Genomic DNA, 22,500 nt, shown 5'->3' on the forward strand with positions numbered 1-22,500 from the left:
TAAACCATAGACACCAGTTAATGTCTGGAGCTGTGACTTGAAATTCCACTAGGCAGTTGCAAGATTCTTAAACTCTTTGACCTGCTGTTGTAGCCACTATATTTATATGGTAAAGCCAGTTGAGTTTCTGGTCAGTGAAGACCCTCCGGATGTTGGTCATGAGGGATTCAATGTCTACAATATCATGAATGTAAGAGGCGGTGGTTAAATAGTCTGTTATTGGAGATGATCATTGCGTGGCATTTGTGTGATGTAAGGATTATATTAATCAACATGTTCAGCATGCTTTGACCCACTTGTATGGCAAATGGAACTTGAACCTGGATCTTTAGGCTCAGGGGTGGGGATGTTGTTGTGGTGTGCACTTTTTTGAAGTCTCTGAAATAATATATGAAATATGTTAGCCTTCCAAGAGCAAGTTAGTGATAACTGGGAACATGGCTCAGTTAGTAATTTTGATAAGCTTTAAATTAAATCCCTAGACTGGGACTTGGGTTACACTCCTCTGAGGTGTGAAAGAGGTGCAGTTTTAGAGTTAGATGCAAGTCTGTTGACCTTATTAAAAGAAGAACACGAAATGTGCTTGGTTTTCTAACCATCATTCTTCCTCAAACAGCACCAATTGATTGTTATTTGCAGACGCTTAGCCTTTGGCAATTGAATGCTAAATCTGCCTGAAAACTAACTGGAAGTGTAAAACACTTGTAATTTCTGTTCTTTCTCTCTCTATACTGAATATTAGTTTTATAGTGTCATAGAGCGCGGAGACAGACCTTTCGGTCCAATTGTCCATGCTGACCATAATCCCAAACTAAACTAGTCCCACATGCCTGCACTTAGCCCATTTCTCTCCAAACATTTATTATTCATGCACTTATCCAAATATTTTTTAAACATTTGTAATTGTACCTGCATCCACCACTTCCTCTGGGGGTTCATTCCACACGTGAACCCTCTGGGGGTTCATTCCACACGTGAACCACTCTGGGGGTTCATTCCACACGTGAATCCTCTGGGGGTTCATTCCACACGTGAACCCTCTGGGGGTTCATTCCACACGTGAACCACTCTGTTTAAATAAAAGCCGCTCATGTCTTGTTAAAATCTTTCTCCTCTCATTTTAAAAATATAGCCCATAGTCTTGAAATTCTCTATCCTAGGGATAAGACACCTCTATATCCCTCATGATTTTATGAACTTCTGTAAGGTCACTCCTCAACTTCCTATGCTCCAGTGAAAAAAGGTCTAGCTTATCCTTACAACTCCAAGCCCTCCATTCTCAACAACATCTTATTAAATCATTTCTGAACCCTCTCCAGCTTAATAATATCCTTTCTGTAACTGGGCGACCAGAACTGGACATGGTACTCCAGAAGAGACCTCACCAATGCCCTGTACAACCTCAACATGACATCCCAACTCCTATCCATGAAGATGTGAGCAATGAAAGCAAGCTTGCTAAATGTCGTCTTAACCATTCTGTTTACTTGTTACGCAAAGTCCAAAGAATTATGTACCTGAACCCCTAGGTGTCTCTGTTCTACAACACTACCCAATGCCCTACTTTTAATCGTAAAAGTCCTGCCCTTATTTGTTTTTCCTCAAATACATTTATCCAAATCAAACTTCCATCTGCTATTCCTCAGCCTATTGACCCACTTGGTCAAGATCTCTTTGTAGTCTTAGATAACTTCTTCACTGTCCACTATACCACCAATTTTGGTGTCATCCGCAAACTTACTAACCATGCCTTCTGTATTCTCATCAAAATCATTTATATAAATGACAAACAAAATTGGACCTAGCAACGATTCCTGTAGAACACAGACGGTCACCGAACTCAAATCTGAAAAACAACCCTCCACCACCACCCTCTGTCTCCTACCGTCAAGCCAATTTTGTGTCCAATTAGTAAGCTCACTCTGAATCCCCTGGATTCTACTTTACTAATTAGGTTACCATGCGGAACCTTGTTAAAGGCTTTATTAAAATCTAAGTAAACAACATCTACCACTGTGCCCTCATCAGTCTTCTTCGTTACTCCTCAAAACACTCATTCAAGTTTGTGAGACATGATTTCTCTCGCACGAAACCATGCTGACTCTGCCTAATCATTCCTTGCCTCTCCAAATACATAAATCCTATCTTTAAGAATCCCTTCCAACAGCTTACCCACCACTGAAATCAGACTCACGGGCCTATAGTTCCCAGGCTTCTCCTTACATCCCTTCTTAAACAAAAGCACAGCATTAGCCACTCTTTAGTCATCCGGCACCTTACCTATAGTTATAGATGATGCAAATATGTCTGTAAGGGGCCTGCAATTTCCTCCCTAACATCCTACAATGTCGTGGGATATGCTAGATCAGGTCCTGATCTCCAGTACTTCCTCTTCTGTAACGTGGACATCGATATTTATTTCCCAGAGTTCTCTAGCCTCCATTTCTTTCTGCACAATAAAAACTGATGTGAAGTATTTATTTTGTATTTCTCCCATCTCCTGTGGTTCAGCACAGAGAACACACTTTGTTCTTTCAGGGGCCCTACTTTCTCTAGTTGCTCTCTTGCTCTTAATGTATAGAATCTCTTTGAATTATCCTTAACCTTATCTGCCAAGGTTATATCATATTCCTTCTTTGTCTTACTGATCTCCCTCTTAAGAATGACCCTTCAATCTTTATACTGTTCAAGAGATTCATTTGAAACCATTGCATATGTCTAATATGTGCTTTTTTTTATTCTTGACTAAAACCTCTATATCTTCATTCATCCACTGTTCCCTAGTCTTACCAGCCTTACCTCTCACTCCCACAGTGATATCATAACTCTGAATTCTTGTTATGACACTTTCGAAAATCTCCCCATAATATCAGAAGTCCCTTTACTTGCAAACAGTCTACTTTTTATAGCAATAGGAAGTGTTCAGTTCTAATATAATTTTATTTTTATTAAAATAATGGGAAAATTTAGTTTTTGAAAGTTCTTTTGAAAATGAAACAAAATATCTGATCATTCTAACTTGGTGCACAGATTGATGAATGACAATTATTTATTGCTATAACCTACTGTACTAGGTCTGCAGTAGACCAGAAAAAAAGATTCAGTATCTAATAACAATTGTAATCTCTTAAGTTATTTAATGAAAAGGTGTAAATTGGAAGAGAAAAGTTGATTAAAGTCAAACAAAGTTTCTAATTTGTTTTTAGGCACTAGAGATCCCAGAGGTATTGATTCAAGAGGTATTGACACAAGAGGACCAGGGCCGGGGCCAGGGCCGGGACCAGGGCCAAATCAGGGCCCAGTCTCAAATCCAAGAGGGCCAATGGCAGGAGGTCTCCAGGTTCCAGGTCCTGGCACTCATCAAATAGGGAACAGTGGCCCTCAGGGATCCCAACAACCTGGTCCACCTCGACAGGTAAGGGAGTTAGGCTTATTGCTCGTGAACCATTATTTTTGATGGAATTAATTTTAATGAAAAACAATTATTTGAAAGATAAGCAAAGATATTTCAAATCAAAACACACAGGTTAGAAATCAGAGTTACAGTCAGTTCTGCTGTAATGTGTGTTTCTTCAATGAGAATTGGCTTTAATATGATTGAGGAATTTAGACCATTATTTGCACACTGTGAACGTTCCTTACCTGTATTGGGCTATAACGCGATTCCGGTCCCATTAGTTTAAATGACGTGGCTATTGCGTGATTTTCTTATAATGCGAAATTGTACGAAAACAGAACCATCGCATTATATCAGAACCGACTATATCATCTTAGGATTGTGAAATCCCTCCTCCTTCATCTCACCTTATCCAGGCCTCTCATACATTGAAAATCTCATATCAGTGATAGTTGTCATTTATCTGCTCTTTAATTGATTAGCAGAAAGACAACAGTAGTAAGGAAAAGACACACTATCCAATGGCTTCCCTTCCCTATGTGGGATCTTGTATCTTTCCTGATGAAGCTGAAAATGTGTTGCTGGAAAAGCGCAGCAGGTCAGGCAGCATCCAAGGAGCAGGAGAGTCGACGTTTCGGGCATGAGTCCTTCTTCAGGAATGAATGCCCGAAACGTCGACTCTCCTGCTCCTTGGATGCTGCCTGACCTGCTGCGCTTTTCCAGCAACACATTTTCAGCTCTGCTCGCCAGCATCTGCAGTCCTCACTTTCTCTTTCCTGATGAAGGGCTTATGCTGAGACGTCGATTCTCCTGCTCCTTGAATCTACTCAACCACCTTCAACAGCTTTCCGAATATGTTGCTCAACTTTACAGTGGTGTCTTAGTCATCATCAATAAATTGATTTCCTCATTTCATCAGGGTGACAGTGTTATGGCTTTTTTGACTATTAGGTGCAGGAGTGTTTAATGCCATTGCTTTAACTTGAGCATGACTTCCCCATTTCATGGTTTTAAAGAAACTATTGTGGAAAGGTATTTACAGAACTGCATGCAATGTAGCAAATTACACTTGTATGCTGTCATATGGGAAAATTTTGTTTGAGCAGCTTGGCCTCCATGTTTAACTATATTAAACGGATGTAGTTAAGGAAATGGTTCCGTATTTTTAGTCTCTATATTTGGTACCATTAACCATATTTGAGCAATAACCCCAACACCTTTAGGATATAAGCTATTCTTGACATCACCCATTCATAGCAAATACATTCAAATGTTTACCCTAGCTTTTGTTGTACTTTTTCTGAATTTGGAAACTTCTTGAATCATGAATCTTAAATTTGTTTTCAAAAGATTTAACTCAAAGACTTTGTTCCAAAAAAAGTGCATAATTGTTGCCAATTTAATCATGACATCACTTCAATAATGAAATGCACATTACATTATGGCAGTTCTGTGGAAGTCTTCTGATGCACTATTAAACAATTCAGAGAGAGATGTTTTGGTGTTTACCTACAGTTCTCACTTGTGCCTCTCAGGGTCCTACTCATGCGGTGGCTGGGGGTCAACCTGGAGGATTCAGTCCTGCTCAGACTCAAGTGACACCACAGGATCATGAGAAGGTTAGTGCTGCTGCGATGAAGGAGAGTGCAAAGTGATAGAGCATGACTTAAATTCAATTAATTTTGGTAATTCTAGCAAACAGATTTTCAGTATGTTTTGTCAATCCAACATATAACATCTGCGCAGAATATGCTTTTTAAATGTTTCATTTAAACTCAACTTTCTGCTCCTTTTGTAAAGGTTATGTGTTGGAATTTTAAAAGAATAGAAAGTGAGATGTAAGCTGAATTTCCTGGACTATTGTTGAGGGGCCACATTAGCCCCCACCTAAATCAGAAAGCTACTAATTAGGTAAAATAGTACACTGGTTTCTGTATTCTAGGCAAATTTGGCATCGGCTAGACAAATGAAACATAACTGCTGACTGCTCACTCATGTTGGTCAGACACGTTGCACTCCAGAAGATGAGATTTCTTATGCTGTTTTCACAGACTGAAATATTTCAGAATGTTCTAAATTAGGCAAAGAAATGTATTTGTCTACAACTTCTTACCCAATTGTAAGACCTATTTTACAATCAAGAGCCTTTTTGAGTAACTTTTACAATCTGATTAAATCTGTACGATGGGAGCGTATAAGAGGATGTCCTGAACATGGTCGATAGGAAGACTGGGTTGGTGGACTAAATATATGCTCTCATTCCAAGCTTTTTAAATTGAGCCTGAAATTAGTGTCAAATAAGTACATTTTGTGCACCAGTTATTTTCCTTATTTCACTTTTTTTTTTCTCCTGTTTTTGTTTGGTGTAGGCTGCACTGATTATGCAGGTACTCCAATTGACTCCAGAACAGATTGCCATGCTACCTCCGGAGCAGAGACAGAGTATCCTTATCCTGAAGGAACAGATTCAGAAATCTGCAGGAGCCCCTTGAGGTAAACTGAAGAAGTAGTCACCAAGTATCTAGTTAGGCTGAGGACTTATGACTCAATCCAATTGCCTTACTGGTTGTTGTCCTTATTCCCGATCTGGGTTCCCCCTATTTTTTTCCACTGAAATCCATGCGAGGGCAGTAATTTCTACAATTGTAAGCCGGTGTGTCTGCACAGTGTTAGTGTACACAGATCACTCGAGTGACTGTGAGACTGCACAGCTTAGAGGGAATCTAGGTCCCAATAGGGCAGTAGGCAACAGATCTGCCCATCCTTGCCCTGGCTCCTGGATGGCTTTTGCTAATGCTCTTTTTAATGTCCTATTCATTTGTTCTATTATGCCGAAGCTCTACGGCTGGCAGAGAGGCGAATTTTTGTTTGATTCCCAGTAATTTTACAAACTTCCTTAATCATTCATAATGTAAAATGTTTGCCCTGATCCACTGTGTATAAAGGTAATGTAGTGAATTGTCTTTATGCACTTAGTCAGTACTCGGTCTTGAGTGATAAAAGTTTGAAAGATTGTGTTACAAATTTAAACACACATTATTGCAAAGTTTAACAAATACAAGAATACAGTATAATTATTTGTCTTCTAAAACATTATCAGCATAGATGCTATGAGGTGAGGGGCTTATTTCCTTATTGACTATTGGCAGAATCTTGTTATGGCTTGAAAACTGTGGGTAACAGCGGGATTCATGACAGATATGTGTGAGAGATCCAGCGAGGTCTGTCATGATATTGGAACAACTCATTACATCTTTTAACAATGTTCTGGGCATCAAGGACATCTTGCTAAGCAGCAGCAAATTGCTTGTTAAGGGGGGATTGTTAACAAAAGATCTCATCTCATCCTCCCCTCAGCTTTCTATTGTCAGACATTGGTGTCCAATAATAGCCAGCTCCTCAGGATCCTCAATGCACCTTTCCAATCCACTTGTAAGACATGAAACCTGGATTTCAAGACAACTAGCATTGATGAGCTGCTGACTGGGCATTTTGTGTGTAGGGACAGGGATTTACTTAAGTTGAAGTAGGATACACTGTTTAACTGCTCACTTACTCTCTTAGCACTAACTTATTTAGCGTCTTCACTGTCCCTGTCTTGCCTTGCCTGTTAGCTACAGTCATAGAACCAGGCAGCTTCCCATCTTGCTGTACAACACTGCAATATCAGTCTCTGACCTGCATCATTTGCCAACAGCCACTGCAGCAAGCACACTGCTTGTGCAGCAAGCAAGCAGCCCATGCCTCAAAGTCTGAGAGGAGTAGACTTCACCAAAACCCATGGAAACACCTGTCAGCTTGAGTCTCAGCGCATTATATCAAGGGCAGCCTCCACTAAGTCACATATCCAATTGGGATGCTGTCAGTCAGAGTATGGGAGTGGGAGTAATGATAATCTGTGGGGTAATGCTTTGCAGTCAGAGTGATGAACTGGCATTAGGCTGGCACAGTTACAGTCAGGCATAGATAAAACTCAAAACAAGCAGGTACAGTGCAAATCATTAACATGTATAGATATATGAAATTAATGTGCAGTGCATTGCCACACATGCCCCCCAGTATGCCCTCAAAACCATTTTTCCTTCCTTTCTGCACCATCTCCATACAGGTCCAGGTCCTGAAGTTGGTTTGAAGGGAGCCTGCTTGACCATAGCAGCCTTTGATCAGGAGATTTGATCAGGCAACCCTGTGACCAGACAACTCAAGCATACTCAAGATGTCCTTACCAGAAACAATGAACACTTCTTATCATCAGCTTCTGTGGTTCGAAGGGTCAGGCCTAGTAGAGCTGGGTGGATAGAGAACTGGGCCCTTGTAGGTTCAGGCAGCTGTGTCCCCATTAGTGTAGCTACAATCTTGCAGTATGAGGGCCATTGCTTCTCATACCTGCCTGCTGATCCATTGGAATATTGAGTCGCTGATTCCGAAAGGATCCTCTCCTGCTTGGACTCCACCAGTCCTCCAGTGCCAGCAGCCTGGGGTATCTCTTCCTTGGCTGACTATGGAGCTATCACTCAAGTGCTCATCAGCCTGCACTCTCAAATGTTCCTCACCTGACATTCCCAAAGAGGTGTCAGGAGAGTTCCAAAGTCTTAGAGACTTTGGAACTCTCTTCCTCAGAGGTCAGGAAGGTGCTTTTTAGCAAAACAGGCCATTTCTACACCAAGGTAGTGGACACACTACAAGATGGCACCCGCAAGACATGAGAGAGGAAGGCATCATGGCCAGTGGTTGGAAGTGGTGTGCAGCAAATAACACTGAGGTGATATTAGTTTGAGAGTTGCAGTGGAGACGAATGGTATGTAGTTGGCAGAATGTGCATGTTTTGGCAGAATGTGCATGTTTGTGGGCGGCACGGTGGCACAGTGGTTAGCACTGCTGCCTCACAGCGCCTGAAGACCCGGGTTCAATTCCCGACTCAGGCGACTGACTGTGTGGAGTTTGCACGTTCTCCCCGTGTCTGCGTGGGTTTCCTCCGGGTGCTCCGGTTTCCTCCCACAGTCCAATGATGTGCGGGTCAGGTGAATTGGCCATGCTAAATTGCCCGTAGTGTTAGGTAAGGGGTAATGTAGGGGTATGGGTGGGTTTCGCTTCGGCGGGTCGGTGTGGACTTGTTGGGCCGAAGGGCCTGTTTCCACACTGTAAGTCTAATCTAATCTAAGACTCCAGTCTTTTCCAATGAGGGCATGATACATTCCAATGGTGTAAAGTAGCATGAGCTCAATTGTGGGGAATATGTGTATGTGAGGGAACATATGTAAGGGAGAGGGACTGCATGAGTGTGACATCCCTGACATACTCACCCATGCATACATCCTCTCTCAGACTTATACTCTGTCTCTCTCTCTCACTCACACACACACACACACACACACACACACACACACACACACACACACACACACACACACACATATTACCAAGCATGCACACATGTAAACAAATACTGTCACGCGCACTCAATCTCTCTCATGCACACTCGCACACGCAGAAGTCTATGGGGTGAATTTGCATTTGCAGATACATTCTATTTTGCACAAAAAGCGCACAACTTGCAGGCAGTCAATCCATGTAATATTTTATAAATTTCTGCTTTGGACATAGAACCTGTCTGAGTCAAGATTGGGATGCAGGCAGACTCTAACCTCACACCTTTAATGTATTGTCTGAGCTGAGATATCACCTTTTCTTTAATTTAAAACCTTAAATTATCTTGAGAATATGACGTCAAAGTAGTCCTGGAATTTACATGTTAATAAACCGAAACCTACAATCCATTCTCAAAGATGATAGGCTTAACAGCAATCTAGGTTTGTTCAATGTATCACTTCAGTTGCATGACACTGCAATCTTTTGCTATAGATTCTATCTTCTGATCCTGTCCCACAGTTGCATGATGAAGAAGCAGCACTCTGAAAGTTAGTGTTTCCAAATAAATCGACTGGACTATAACCTGGTGTTGTGATTTTTTAATTTACTCTTGGTAGTCAGCTTGGAAATTCTCCTAAAACTGGGGGAAGCATCTTTAGCCAGTCATTTGGTGTTACAACTCAGTGAAATGGAGAGATGTGGACCCATTCAGAGCTGGGAGTGGATGTGGGTATTTTCTGTAAAGATTGCAATCCTGTTGATATTATTGATTGCGTTAACTTTTCTACAGTTGGAGTATTAATTGCTTTGCTAGGTAATGTGAAATCAATGATGCTCTTGGATGTTTTATTAGAGTAAAAGTTTAAAATTTGTGCAATTCTTTTAAGCTAGTCACTGTGAATTCATATTTCTTGTGTAAAGTTATCAGTCTTTGTGGATCTAAACACCACACAGATCCACTGGAGGTGGTGCAATGCTGGTTCTCAGGTCTGACAGCAGCAAATACTGCTCAACCACAATGGGACAATAAGTCTGCACAACAGATGTCATTAGTGTGCAAGTGGAACCAGAGGTGACACCCACATTGGCACTCTATTGTCTGCTCAATGCTGTACTCACTGCTCCAATCGCTACAGTAAAATAGTGATCAGACCATGACACCCAGACAGAAGTGTCCCTTCCTTGTATTATTGCATACAGAATCTTCTTGACAATACTGCACTGACAATTATTCTGAACAATCAGGGAAACTCAAACTGTAAAAAGATATGGCCATTATTACATTATTAAAATAAACATTATATGATGCATAGTTAGCAGTGATATGCTAGGTGCTGTGGATGAATGGGTAGTGATTGCACCCTGCAATTTCAGTGGCAGCAAATGCAACAATTCATTAAAGCATGCTGGAAGATTTGGATGGCGAGTTTTTTTTATAACTGAATAAATTTAAACGTGAATTATTCACAGAAAAAAACAAGCAGATAGAAAGGAGTTTGAGAGACTTATATTTGAGGTTTTCTCCTAGGTTGAAAAGTATCCCTTTCTCCTAGATAAAGGGTTTCTTTTCGATTGAATTTCTGTGTAGGAATGTGATGTAGTGCTATCTAAGACCTTTCAATCCCCCTAGACTACAATCCAGCTGCTCTGCCATGAACTGAGCATGTAATCTTAGTTACAGAGTGTGATGTATTTCGGTGAAAACATTTTGCTGGCAGATTGGTAAAGTTTCAAAACTGAAATTGGGTTTGGCCCTGTGAATATAGTAGTCCCATTGGCCCTGTGACAAAGCGTGCACAGCAAGGAATGGTCTCTCAGTAAATGCCATATTTCTGTTGTTGAGTTGGTTTATTTGAAATTGGGATACACGTTAAGATAAATCCCTGATAACCGTGAAACAATTTAGTGCCAACTTCCTAGTTCTTCGAGAGGAGGCAGGTGGGACTTGTTTAGTTTGGGGTTATGTTTGGTATGGACTGGTTGGACAGGAGGGTCTGTTCCCATGCTGTATAACTTTGACTATTTACTATATATTCTACATGAATGAGATGAAGGGCTTATGCTCGAAACGTCGAATTCTCTATTCCTGAGATGCTGCCTAACCTGCTGTGCTTTGACCAGCAACACATTTGCAGCTGTGATCTCCAGCATCTGCAGACCTCATTTTTTACTACTACATGAATGAGGTACCATTTATCTGCTGTATTCAGTGGTTAATCAATCAATAAGAACAGCATGTTTCATCGTGCAGTCACCATTGCAGTGAGGCAGCTTGGGAAGAGGGGCCCATAGTTACTATTACAGTAATAAGGGATAGTGAAATCATGACAATTTAACACTTTTCTCTGCAACTAAGAGCATATGTCCAGACAATTATTTTGCCTCCCTGGTGCCCAGGTTCAGGAAATCTGCTGTGGGCTGGAGAAAAAGTTCCATTGTGAGGAGGAGGATCTGTTGTCATTTTCCATGTGGGCACTAATGACATAGGTAGAACTGAGAAAGAGGTTATGCGTAGCCAGTATGAGGAATTAGGCATCAAACAGAACTTCAAAGATGATCACTGCATTATTATCTGATCCATACACAATTTGGCATAGGATAAGAAAGGTTAGAGCGATGAATGCATGGCTGAAGAATAATAAATGCCTTTACTATTAATAATTCTATTTTACTTCCTTGCTCAAATTATACAGCATTTATTTACAAGGAGGTTAATCAGACGAGGGACTGAAAATGGATTAATAACTGACTGACAGGTCCTTTGGCACATGTTCAAGACATTGATGTAATCTAGCTCATAAAGGGCATGTAAAGAAAGGATTTCAAGTGCTGCTTTGTTCATGTAATAAATTGCACAGTTAAAGAACTAAAGTACATGCACAACAAATGAGTAGGTGACTTGACTCAGTTTATGAATTACATTATATAAAGGTGCACTTTAAGCTTTTATTCAGATTTACTTCCTGGTGCCTTATTCAAATAATTATTGAAGTAGCAAAGAAGGTTGGAATTTGATTTAATACAATTTTCTTCTGCAAGCTTCTGTTAAAAATGAAACAGTGACCTGCACAAATAGTACTCTTCCTATCTTGGAATAATAGAATCCCTATGTGGAAGGAGGTCATTCAACCCATTGAGTTTGCACCTACCATCCAAAGATCATCCCACCCAGGTCCCTACTCTATCCCTGTAACCATACATTTTACCATGCCTGCACATCCCTGGATGCTACAGGCATTTTAATATGGCCAATCCAGCTGACCTGCACGTTTGGACGATGGAAGGAAACCCACACAAACACTGGGAAATTGTGCAAACTTCGCACCCAAAGCTGGAATTGAACCCAGATCCTTGGAGCTATGAGGCAGTAATGTTAACTACTGTGCTACCCATAAACCTCGGTGCTTGTTTAATTAACTAATTCTTCACCCAATATTTATAAGCAGTGCTTATGAACCATTGACTTGACAGCATTAAAACCAACCATAACTGCAAAAGCAACTCCTGTTAAGATCAAGTAATACAGCAGAGACAAAATGCAATGGATGCTAGAAGCATGAGGCAGTTATATATCCAAATTGTTAGTGGGAGATTTGGGTATGACATGGGTTAACCTTTAAATCTATACAAAGTTCCACCTGGGGTTAAAGTGCAGTAGAGAGATCTAATTAATTTCATAAGCAATGATCATAAGCCATTAAAGATTCATTTTCATTTATTTAAGGCAAGAAAATAGTCAGGTTAAATGTTAGTTAAACCCCATAAACATAGATACTGATGCAGTAGACAGACAAAATTTCTGTGAAAATGAAATATGGCTGAACCATTAATAATCCTGACGCATTATTTGGAAGTGGAATGTGAGGATACCCCCATACCACACGAAGAAAGACCAAGCATTTGGATTTAGTCAGAGCTGGGAACAAAGCACAGGCTTCAGAGAGGAGATAACGAGTGGTGAGACCCAGGATATAGGTCCACTTTTGGAATATCTGAAACACACAGTATTTATCCAAAAACAGACTCTTTCAGAATTTGAGTAATATACTGTCTGTGTGACTTATAATGTAGAAATATCTGACACATGCTACCTCAGAATATTTTCTGGAGTAGAATTTCCCAACATTTGCTTAAACAATTGTTGAGGCTCCTAAAATTATTTCATAAAATAATCCATCACAATGGTATAATTAACTTTTTTCTTTCTCCAGATGTTAACTGACTATTTTGTTTTATGGGATGTAGAGGTCACAGACTGAACCAGTATTTGTTGCCATTGAGAAGGTGGTGGTGAACTGCTGCAATCTATTTGTAGTCTCGAAATGCCATGGGAGAGGGTGTTCAGGATTTTCACCCAGTAACACTGAAGGAATGTGATGCATTTCCAAGTCAGGATAGTGTGCAGCTTAGAGGGGAACTTGCAGGTAGTGGTGCTGCCCATATCCTAGATGATAACAGTTGTGGGTTTGGAAGGTGCTGTGTATCTTTATACCTTGGTCAATTTCTGCAGTGTATCTTATACATGGTACACATTGCTGCTACTTGTGTCGGTGTTGGAGGCAGTACATGTTTCTAGAAGTGAGGGAAAACAAGAAGGCTAATTTTGTCCAGGATTGTATAAGGATGCTTGAGAGTTGTTGAAGCTGCACTCAACCAGGCTTGCGCTGAGTATTCCACCAAACTCCTGATTTGTATCTTGTAGATGTTGGACAGGCTTTGAGTAGTTACTTGGCACAGGATTCCTAGCATCTGACCTGGTCTTGTATTCTCAGTGTATTCTAGCTCATCCAGTTCAGTTTCTGGTCAGTGGTAACCTCAGGATGTTCATAGCATGGAATTCAGTGATGATAATGCTATTGAGGAGATGACTAACTTCTCTCTTATTGAAGATAGTCATTGCCCAGCACTTGGAACTTAGGTTACATGACACATCTCAATCCAAACTTGAATATTGTCCAGGTCCTCCTGCATTTGGACATAGAATGTTTCATTAACTGCAGAGTCTTGAATGGTGCTGAACGTTATGCAGTCATTAGCAAAAATTGCTTCTGACTTTATGATGGAGGGATGGTCATTGATGAAGCAGATGAAGCATTGGCTTGGGCCAATGACACAATCCTGGGGAATTCTTGCCAAGATGTCCTGGAGCTGATATGACTGACCTGCAGCACCACAACCTTCCTACATGTATGACTCCAACCTCTGGAAAGTTTTCCCTGATTCCCATTGACCCTAATTTCGCTAGGGCCTCTAAATCTAGGGCTGTCACTCTTACCTCACATCCGGCATTCAGCTTTCTTGACCGTGTTTGAACCAAAGCTCTCATGGGGGCAGGAGCTGAGTGGGCCTGATGGAACCCAAACCTCGTGTCAACAATCAGGTTAAGCTGAGCACGTATTGCTTGATGGCACTGCTGATGCCACCTCGTTGCATGTGCAGTTGACTTCCATGATGTGTTACAGAGTTGTGACAGGACTTCCATTGCCAGAATGCTCCCGCTCAAGGTCAACTGACATCATTCAAACGTTATCCGGAAAAATTAAAATACAACATTGTTCACCTGTCAGTAAAAAATATAGTTCTGCAAGTTTATTTTTTTCCGGAGTATGTAGTTCATTTCATTCAGACCTGCGGATCCTGCATAACTCGCTGCGAAAGAACGGCATTGGCCAGGATTTCCAAGCTCTGCATTTCTGGCAGTAGATTCCTATTGCGGTTCCTTTAGATCTGTGGAGCCAACCTTAAATATAGCAGGTCCCTTCTGTTGCATGAGTCAGGGGAAGTGAAACCATGTTCCCTTTTTCACATGTTAGTTGCAATATTCTATGATTTAAATGTCCGACAGCACAGAGAACCACGTTGATACCTTCTGTGAAAAGGTAAGATATAAGTTGAGTGCAGGATTAGGATGCCACGGCACCAAGTGAGAAAATTGCAACTAAGATGGCCTGTTTAGAGGTGAGAAGAAGGGGACTGGGGCAAAATATAGCTGGAGATATGTGTAATAATTTGGTGGGTCAGTTTTTTTAGTTGTCCAGGAGTTTCAGTAGGTTCTTGATCTAACCTTTCTGGGGTAACTTCGCTACGGCTGGAACTCTCTGAATTAAACCCATACTGTCTTGCCTGCATTCAATATATTGAAATAATTACACAGCAAAAAGGACCCTACAAAGCCGGCAGCCTCGGCAACACTTAAACCCCCTCAACAAAGGCAAAGCGAAGCAAACCATGGAGGAACAGATAAGCCCATGGAGTGATTATGGTGAAACATAAAATATAATGGTGCGGTCAGAGGCAGAAGCAGCAAAGAATTGTACCCTGATTGAGGAGAATGCATCTCTAATTAGGGACTTGCTCAAGCAGAAAAACCAGTGATACCTGTCTCATTCCTGGGAGGAATCAACAGCAGTGATTGTGGTAAAGGCTGTAATCTGATTATGTTTACTTCTGAATTTGAAACAACAGAGCACCTTAACGCATTCATTCCAAGCCTCCCCTTCCCACCACATTTCTGTCCCTTTTGCAGAAGTACTTGATGTTTTACTCTGTACGTCCCTTCCTGTCTGTTCCCTTTCCCACTTAGCATCACTTGCTTTTCAGTGGCTCCCTCCTCTTACATCCTGTTTCTGCCCTATCCGCCTCCACCATCCTGCCTGTCAGTTCATCCCGAAGTATACCCCTTCACCAACACATTCCCAGCACCACCTCACTTCAAGATGTCTCTGTGCCCATTTTCTATATTTCTTATATTTCAATGTAAAATGAGGCACTCATAATGTTCAACTCTATTTTAGGAGTCAAATTCTATACTTCAGAAGCCAAAACTGGGAGTAGAGTAAATGTTAAACAGAAAATAATTGTTTTTTGTGTGTATTGTCTAATTTGATTGAGATGCACTTGCTACCTGTCTTTTAGCTGTTGCTGATAAGAGTCTGAATGTCTTTTTTTCTCTCTCTCTTTCAGAATGCATTTTATGGGTTGCCTGCATCTGGAGAAGTCTCAGTTTTCCTGGTTACCCATTACAGTGGCAGCTTATCACCAGGGAGTCCTTTAGTCATCATCTTTATTTGCTTCAACGTACTGAAGGAGAGAAAACAATCCAAAGGACTGTCGTCATAAAATGGAAACACTGTTTCCTAAATTGGTGAACTCTCTGTAAAAATGCATCAAAAAAATTTAATGGGAGGAAGTGAAAAGAGACCATATTTATAGGATTTGCAGTTTTTGTTCATTCTGTAGTGGTTGAAATTATTTTCCATTTGAAAGAGGAAACTAGAGAATAATTACTGGCTGCTTCAAGGTGTTAAGTTTTGAAATGATCAGGAAGCCAGGCATTATACTAAGGGAAGAACCATCATTCAGACCTGGTTTAATTTGAAAAGCAGTGCACATTCAAGTGGTCCTGATTGTTTCCTCCCTGCTTCAAGGTCCATTTCCTTGTGAACTCCCACAGCCTTTGGTAAAGATGTACTGCTTTACCATATGATTCCACTGCATGTTAGCGTTGAGAATCTTACAGTTGCATTGTTTGTTTCTTGATCTCTTTTGCTCTCACTCTCACCCTGTGTCTCACTCTTTCTCTCACACACGCACACACACACACATCGGCCATATCGTTTGAGGATGCCAAATGTATCTTGGCAGTAAAATCCAGTTGAGTTCTCATTTGTTGTTGAGTATGTTGGAGAAAAGTGATGTTTCTGCAGCAATTTTTACATAAAAATGAATCAAAGCTCGCCTCAGTGTTCAGACTCTTTTTTTTTCCATTCTTAATAGTATGCAGAGTACGCTTACAGATTTGAAGATGCTTTATCATCAATCCAGTGTTTATGCCTTGAGTAAGATTTCATAGCCTGAATGGGAAAGTGGGAGATGCGATTGAGATCTGAAGGAATTGAGGAAGCCAAGGCTGATGTGATAGCTGATGATCTTTACCTATCATGATACGGTACTTACAGTCATAGAGATGTACAGCACGGAAACAGACCTTTTGGTCCAACCCGTCCATGCCGACCAGATATCCCAACCCAATCTAGTCCCACCTACCAGCACCCGGTCCATATCCCTCCAAACCCTTCCTATTCATATACACATCCAAAAGCCTTTTAAATGTTGCAATTGTACTAGCCTCCATTAATTCCTCTGGCAGCTCATTCCATATACATACCACCGTCTGTGTGAAAACGTTACCCCTTAAGTCTCTCTCATATCTTTATCCTGTCACCCTAAACCTATGCCCTCTAGTTCTGGACTCCCCGACCCCAGGGAACAGACTTTGTCTATTTATTCTATCCATGCCCCTCATGATTTTGTAAACCTCTATAAGGTCACCCCTCAGCCACCAATGCACCAGGGAAAACAGCCCCAGTCTGTTCAGCCTCCACCTATATCTCAAATCCTCCAACCCTGGCAACATCCTTGTAAATCTTTTCTGAACCCTTTCAAGTTTCACAGCATCTTTCCAATAGGAAGGAGACTAGAATAGCATGCAGTACTCCAAAGGCAGTCTAACCAATGTCCTGTACAGCTGTACCATACCTCCTAATTCCTGTACTCAATGCTCTGACCAATAAAGGAAAGGATGCCAAACACCACCTTCACTATCCTATATACCTGCGACTCCACTTTCAAGGAGATTTGAACCTGCACTCAAAGGTCTTTTTGTTCAGCAACACTCCCTAGGACCTTACCATTAAGTATATAAGTCCTGCTAAAATTTGCTTTCCCAAAATGCAGCATCTCACATTTATCTAAATTAAACTCAATTTGTCACTTTTCAGCCCATTGCCCCATCTGGTCAAGATCCTGTTGTAATCTGATGTATCCTTCTTCACTGTCCACTGCACCTACAAAACTATGCTTATATCCAAGTCATTTATAAAAATGATTAAAAAAAAGTGGACCCAGCACTCCACTGGTCACAGGCCTCCAGTTTGAAAAGCATCCCTCCACTATCACCCTCTGTCTTCTACCTTTGAGCCAGTTCTGTACCCAAATGGCTAGTTCTCCTTGTATTCCATGAGATCTAACCTTGCTAATCAGTCTCCCATGGGGAACCTTGTTGAATGCCTTACTTAAGTCCATATTGATCACACCTACTGCTCTGCCCTCATCAATCCTCTTTGTTACTTCTCCAAAAACCTGAATCAAGTTTGTGAGATATGATTTCACATGGACAAAGCAATGTTGACTATCCCTAATCAGTCCTTTCTTTTCCAAATACATGTACATCCTGTCCCTCAGGATCCTCTCCAGCAACTTGCTCACTACCAGATCTTACCACATCTCTTAAACAGTGCCATCATGTTAGCCAACTTCCGGTCTTCCGGCATCTCACTTCTGACTATTGATGATGCAAATATCTCAGCAAGAGGCCCAGTGATCACTTCCTTAGCTTCCTACAGAGTTCTAGGGCACAGCTGATCAGGTCCTGAGAATTTATCAACTTTCATGTGTTTCAAGACATCCAGTGCTTCCTCCCCTGTAATATGGACATTTTTCAAGATGTCACCATCTATTTCCCTACATTCTATATCTTTCATGTCCTTTTCCACAGTAAACACTGATGCAAAGTACCTATTTAGTATTTTCCCCCATCTCCTGCAGCTCCACACAAAGGCTGCTTTACTGCCTTTGAAGGGCCTTATTTTCTCCCTACAGTTACACTTTTGTCCTTAATGTATTTGTGAAAACCCTTTGGATTCTCCTTAACTCTATTTGCCGTGCTATCTCATGTCCCCTTTTTGCCCTCTTGATTTCTCTCTTCAGTATACTCCTACTGCCTTTTCACTCTTCTAAGAATTCATTCAATCTATCCTGTCTATACCTGACATATGCTTCTTTCTTTTTCTTAACCAAACCCTCAATTTCTTCAATCATCCAGCATTCCCTACACTTATCTAGCCTTTCCTTTCACCCTAACAGGAATATACTGTCTCTCGACTTGCATTATCTCATTTCTGAAGGCTTCCCATTTTCCAGCCGTCCCTTTATTTGTGAACATCTTACAAATTTGTTTCTCAATTTCCCTCTGATTATTAGGGGTCTAGTAGGTACATCCATATACTGAATCAGAAAATTTTCTTTTAAGTGCTTAACAAATCAGTCTCCATTTAAACACAATGGCAGTCCCAGTCTATGTTTGGAAAGTTAAAGTCCCCCACTATAACCACCCTATTATTCTTACAGATAACTGAGAACTCTTTACAAATTTGCTTCTCAATTTGCTTCTGACTATTTGGGGTCTAAAGTACAATCCCAATATGATGATCATCCCTTTCTTATTTCTCAGTTCAACCCAAATAACTTGGATGTATTTCTGGGAAAATCTTCCCTCAGTGTAGCTGTTATGCTAACCCTTATCAAAAACGTAACTCCCTTTCCTGCCTTCCTTTCTGTCCTTCCTGTAGCATTTGTATCCTGGAACATTAAGCTGTCAGTCCTATCCATCCCTGAGCCATGTTTCTGTAACTACTATTATCCCAGTCCCATGTTCCTAACCATGCCCTGAGTTCATCTGCCTTCCATGTTAGGCACCTTGCATTGAAATAAATGCAGTTTAATTTATCAGTTCCACCTTGTTCTCTGTTTTGTTCCTGACTGGCTCGCTTCTTTTACCAACTGTACCAGTCTCAGATTGATCTAAAGTCTGGTTGAAGATCTACTACCGGCAGGTAAAGGCAGAATGACGGTCATCTTAAATAAATCAGACTACATCAATAAAGCACAACAACTACTCGCAGACACCAACACCTACCAAATGAAGGATTCCGACCCCACACCACAACTCACCAATAGAATAATCAACACACTAAGGAATCTACAAAAAAACGGACAAATAACCAAAGCGGACCAGCAAAGAATGAAACCTGAAAGCAACAACACCCCCAGATTCTACGGACTACCCAAAGTACACAAACCAGACATCCCACTCAGACCCGTAGTATCGCTACCAGGGACACCAGCATACAAACTGGCCAAAGAACTACAACAAAAACTGAAACACCTAGTCAGCGGATCCAAACACTCCATATGATCAACACAGGAATTCTTGGACATCATCAGGAATACACACATAGACAAAGAAGAAACCATGGTATCATTCGACGTGATGGCACTGTTCACATCAATTGACAAAACCCTAGCCAGAGAAACAATAGCCAACCTACTGGACATACATAACAGAACACAGGAGGCCGAACCTATCAACAAGGACGGCATACTTAAACTACTAGACCTGTGCCTCACCACACACTTCACATTCAACAATCAGATATACGAACAAATCAACGGAACACCCATGGGATCACCAATCTCGGGACTCATAGCAGAGGCAGTTATGCAAAGGTTAGAACATACAGCCCTACCACAAATCCAACCCAAACTCTGGATCAGGTACGTCGATGACACCTTTGTAATCATCAAAAACACAGAAATAGAAAAAACACACCGAATCATCAACGCCACACTCACAGGAATGCGATTCACGAGAGAAGAGGAAAAGGATAGCCAACTCGCATTCCTAGACGTGTTAGTAGAGAGAACACCCAACGGAGAATTCACCACAAGGGTACACAGGAAACCAACACACACAGACCAAGTCCTAAACTATGAAAGTAACCACCCCAACACACACAAACGAAGCTGCATCAGGACACTATTCAAAAGAGCCACAACACACTGCAGTACACCAGAACTGCGAAAAGAGGAAGAGGAACACCTATACAAGGTATTCGCCAAAAACGGATACCCACGCAACTTTATCACCAGATGCCTAAGAGATAGACCACGGAACGAGGACATGCCACAACCAAAAGGACTAGCCACACTACCATACGTCAGGAGCGTCTCAGAACTGACAGCCAGACTACTGCGACCCTTAGGACACAAGCCAACTTCCACACTCAGACAACAACTCACTAGAATAAAGGACCCAATAGCCAGCACGAGCCAAACTAACGTAGTTTACAAAATACCATGCAAGGACTGCACAAAACACTATATAGGACAAACAGGAAGACAGCTAACAATCCGCATCCATGAACATCAGCTAGCCACAAAACGACACGACCAGCTATCCCTAGTAGCCATACACTCAGACAACCAGGAACATGAATTTGACTGGGAAAACACTACCATCATAGGACAAGCCAGACAGAGAACAGCCAGGGAATTCCTAGAGGCATGGCATTCATCCACAAACTCCATTAACAGACACATGGACCTGGACCCCATATACAAACCACTACAGCTGAAACTGACACCCGGAAGCGGCAAGAACATCCATCAACAGACACATCGACCTGGACCCCACATCCAAACTACTACAGCTGAAACTGACACCCAGAAGCGGCAAGAACAAACCACTATAAATACCGGAAGAAACATCAAAGCAGCGCTTCACAGGAGGCTCCAATAGCACAGACGATGTTCCCTAGCCAGGGAACGAAACGTTTGCAGCAAAAACTTCCAGCTCGGCGAACAGAACCACAACATCAGATTGATCTCTTTCCTCACTCTCTCCCTGCGTCCCACCCCACCAGCTTACCAATTTAAATTCTCGTGAGCAGCTCTAGCAAAATCCCTGCCAGTATATTCGTCCCCTTCCAATTTAAGTGCAATCTGTCCTTCTTGTACAGGTTACTTCTATACCAGAAGAGATTTCAATGTTCCAAAAATGTGAACCCTTCTCCCCTGCTCCTGCTCCTCAGCATTCATCTGCTTTATCCTCCTATTCCTGCCCTCACTAGCTCGTAGCACTGGGAATAATCCTGATATTACTACTCTTGAGGACCTCTTTTTAAATTCCTGCCTAACTTTCTGTGTTCTTCCTTCAGAATCTCATCCTTTTCCCTTCCTATGTCATTGGTTCCAATGTATGCAATGACCTCCTACCAGGCCCTCTCCCAGTTGAGAACATTCTGCACTTTCTCTGAGACATCCTTGATCCTGGCATCAGGAAAGCAACACACTATTCTGATTTTTCGCTGCTGGCCACAGAAATGTCTGTCTGTGCCTCAGACTAGAGAGTCCTCTAACACAATTGATCTCTTGGAACCTAACGTACCCCCTACTTACATTATAGCCAGTGTCAATACCAGAAACTTGGCTTTTCGTGTTACATTCCCCTGAGAATCCATCATTCTCTACATTTTCCAAAGCAGCATACTTGTTTGAAATGGGGATAGCCACAGAAGACTCCTGCACTACTTGCCTGCCTCGCTTACCTTTCCTAGAGTTAACCCATCTATGTGACTGTATCTGTGACTTTTCTTCCTTCTTGCGCTTGTAAATTCCTCATTGCCTCTAACTGTTGTTCCAACCATTCCATTCAATCTGATAGATTCACAACCAACGGCATTTATTGCAGATATAATCCTCAGTATCACGTAAACTCTCCCTAAACTCCCATATCCGACAACAAGAGCATATCACTCCACCAAGGGCCATTTTTTCTTCTTCCAATCTGCAGACCCAGAAAATAGCCCTGTCTTATTCCTCTACACAGCACAGCTCCAGGCTAACTTAATACTTATGGCTTATGTTTTTAAGTTTAATCAGGAGACATATCTCAATAAAATATACCAGGGCACATAGTACTAAAAGGTATCTACATTTATACATGACAATCATTTGCCTTTCTTGACTTAAGTGAAATAATTCTGACATACTGAAGCAAACTTTCCTAAGTGTGTTATGCTGCAAGAGAACCCAGTAAGATGGAGGCTGAGGCA

General features: G+C 41.4%; 1 protein-coding gene across 4 annotated transcripts in view; it reads left to right on the plus strand.

The window, feature by feature from the left end:
* cstf2 (cleavage stimulation factor, 3' pre-RNA, subunit 2) overlaps positions 1-16,503 on the plus strand; it is a 68,845-nt gene extending 52,342 nt beyond the window's left edge. For all 4 annotated transcript variants that reach the window (XM_060832672.1, XM_060832675.1, XM_060832671.1 and 1 more), the window contains 4 exons: positions 3,207-3,415; positions 4,933-5,016; positions 5,767-5,890; positions 15,731-16,503. In XM_060832672.1, coding sequence (XP_060688655.1) covers positions 3,207-3,415; positions 4,933-5,016; positions 5,767-5,889 — 416 coding nt within the window. In that variant the 3' untranslated portion in view covers position 5,890; positions 15,731-16,503. The remainder of the gene's footprint in view (positions 1-3,206; positions 3,416-4,932; positions 5,017-5,766; positions 5,891-15,730) is intronic.
* The last annotated feature ends 5,997 nt before the right edge of the window (positions 16,504-22,500 follow it).

This window comes from Hemiscyllium ocellatum, chromosome 11 (genome assembly GCF_020745735.1).
Source record: "Hemiscyllium ocellatum isolate sHemOce1 chromosome 11, sHemOce1.pat.X.cur, whole genome shotgun sequence".
NCBI lineage: Eukaryota > Metazoa > Chordata > Chondrichthyes > Orectolobiformes > Hemiscylliidae > Hemiscyllium > Hemiscyllium ocellatum.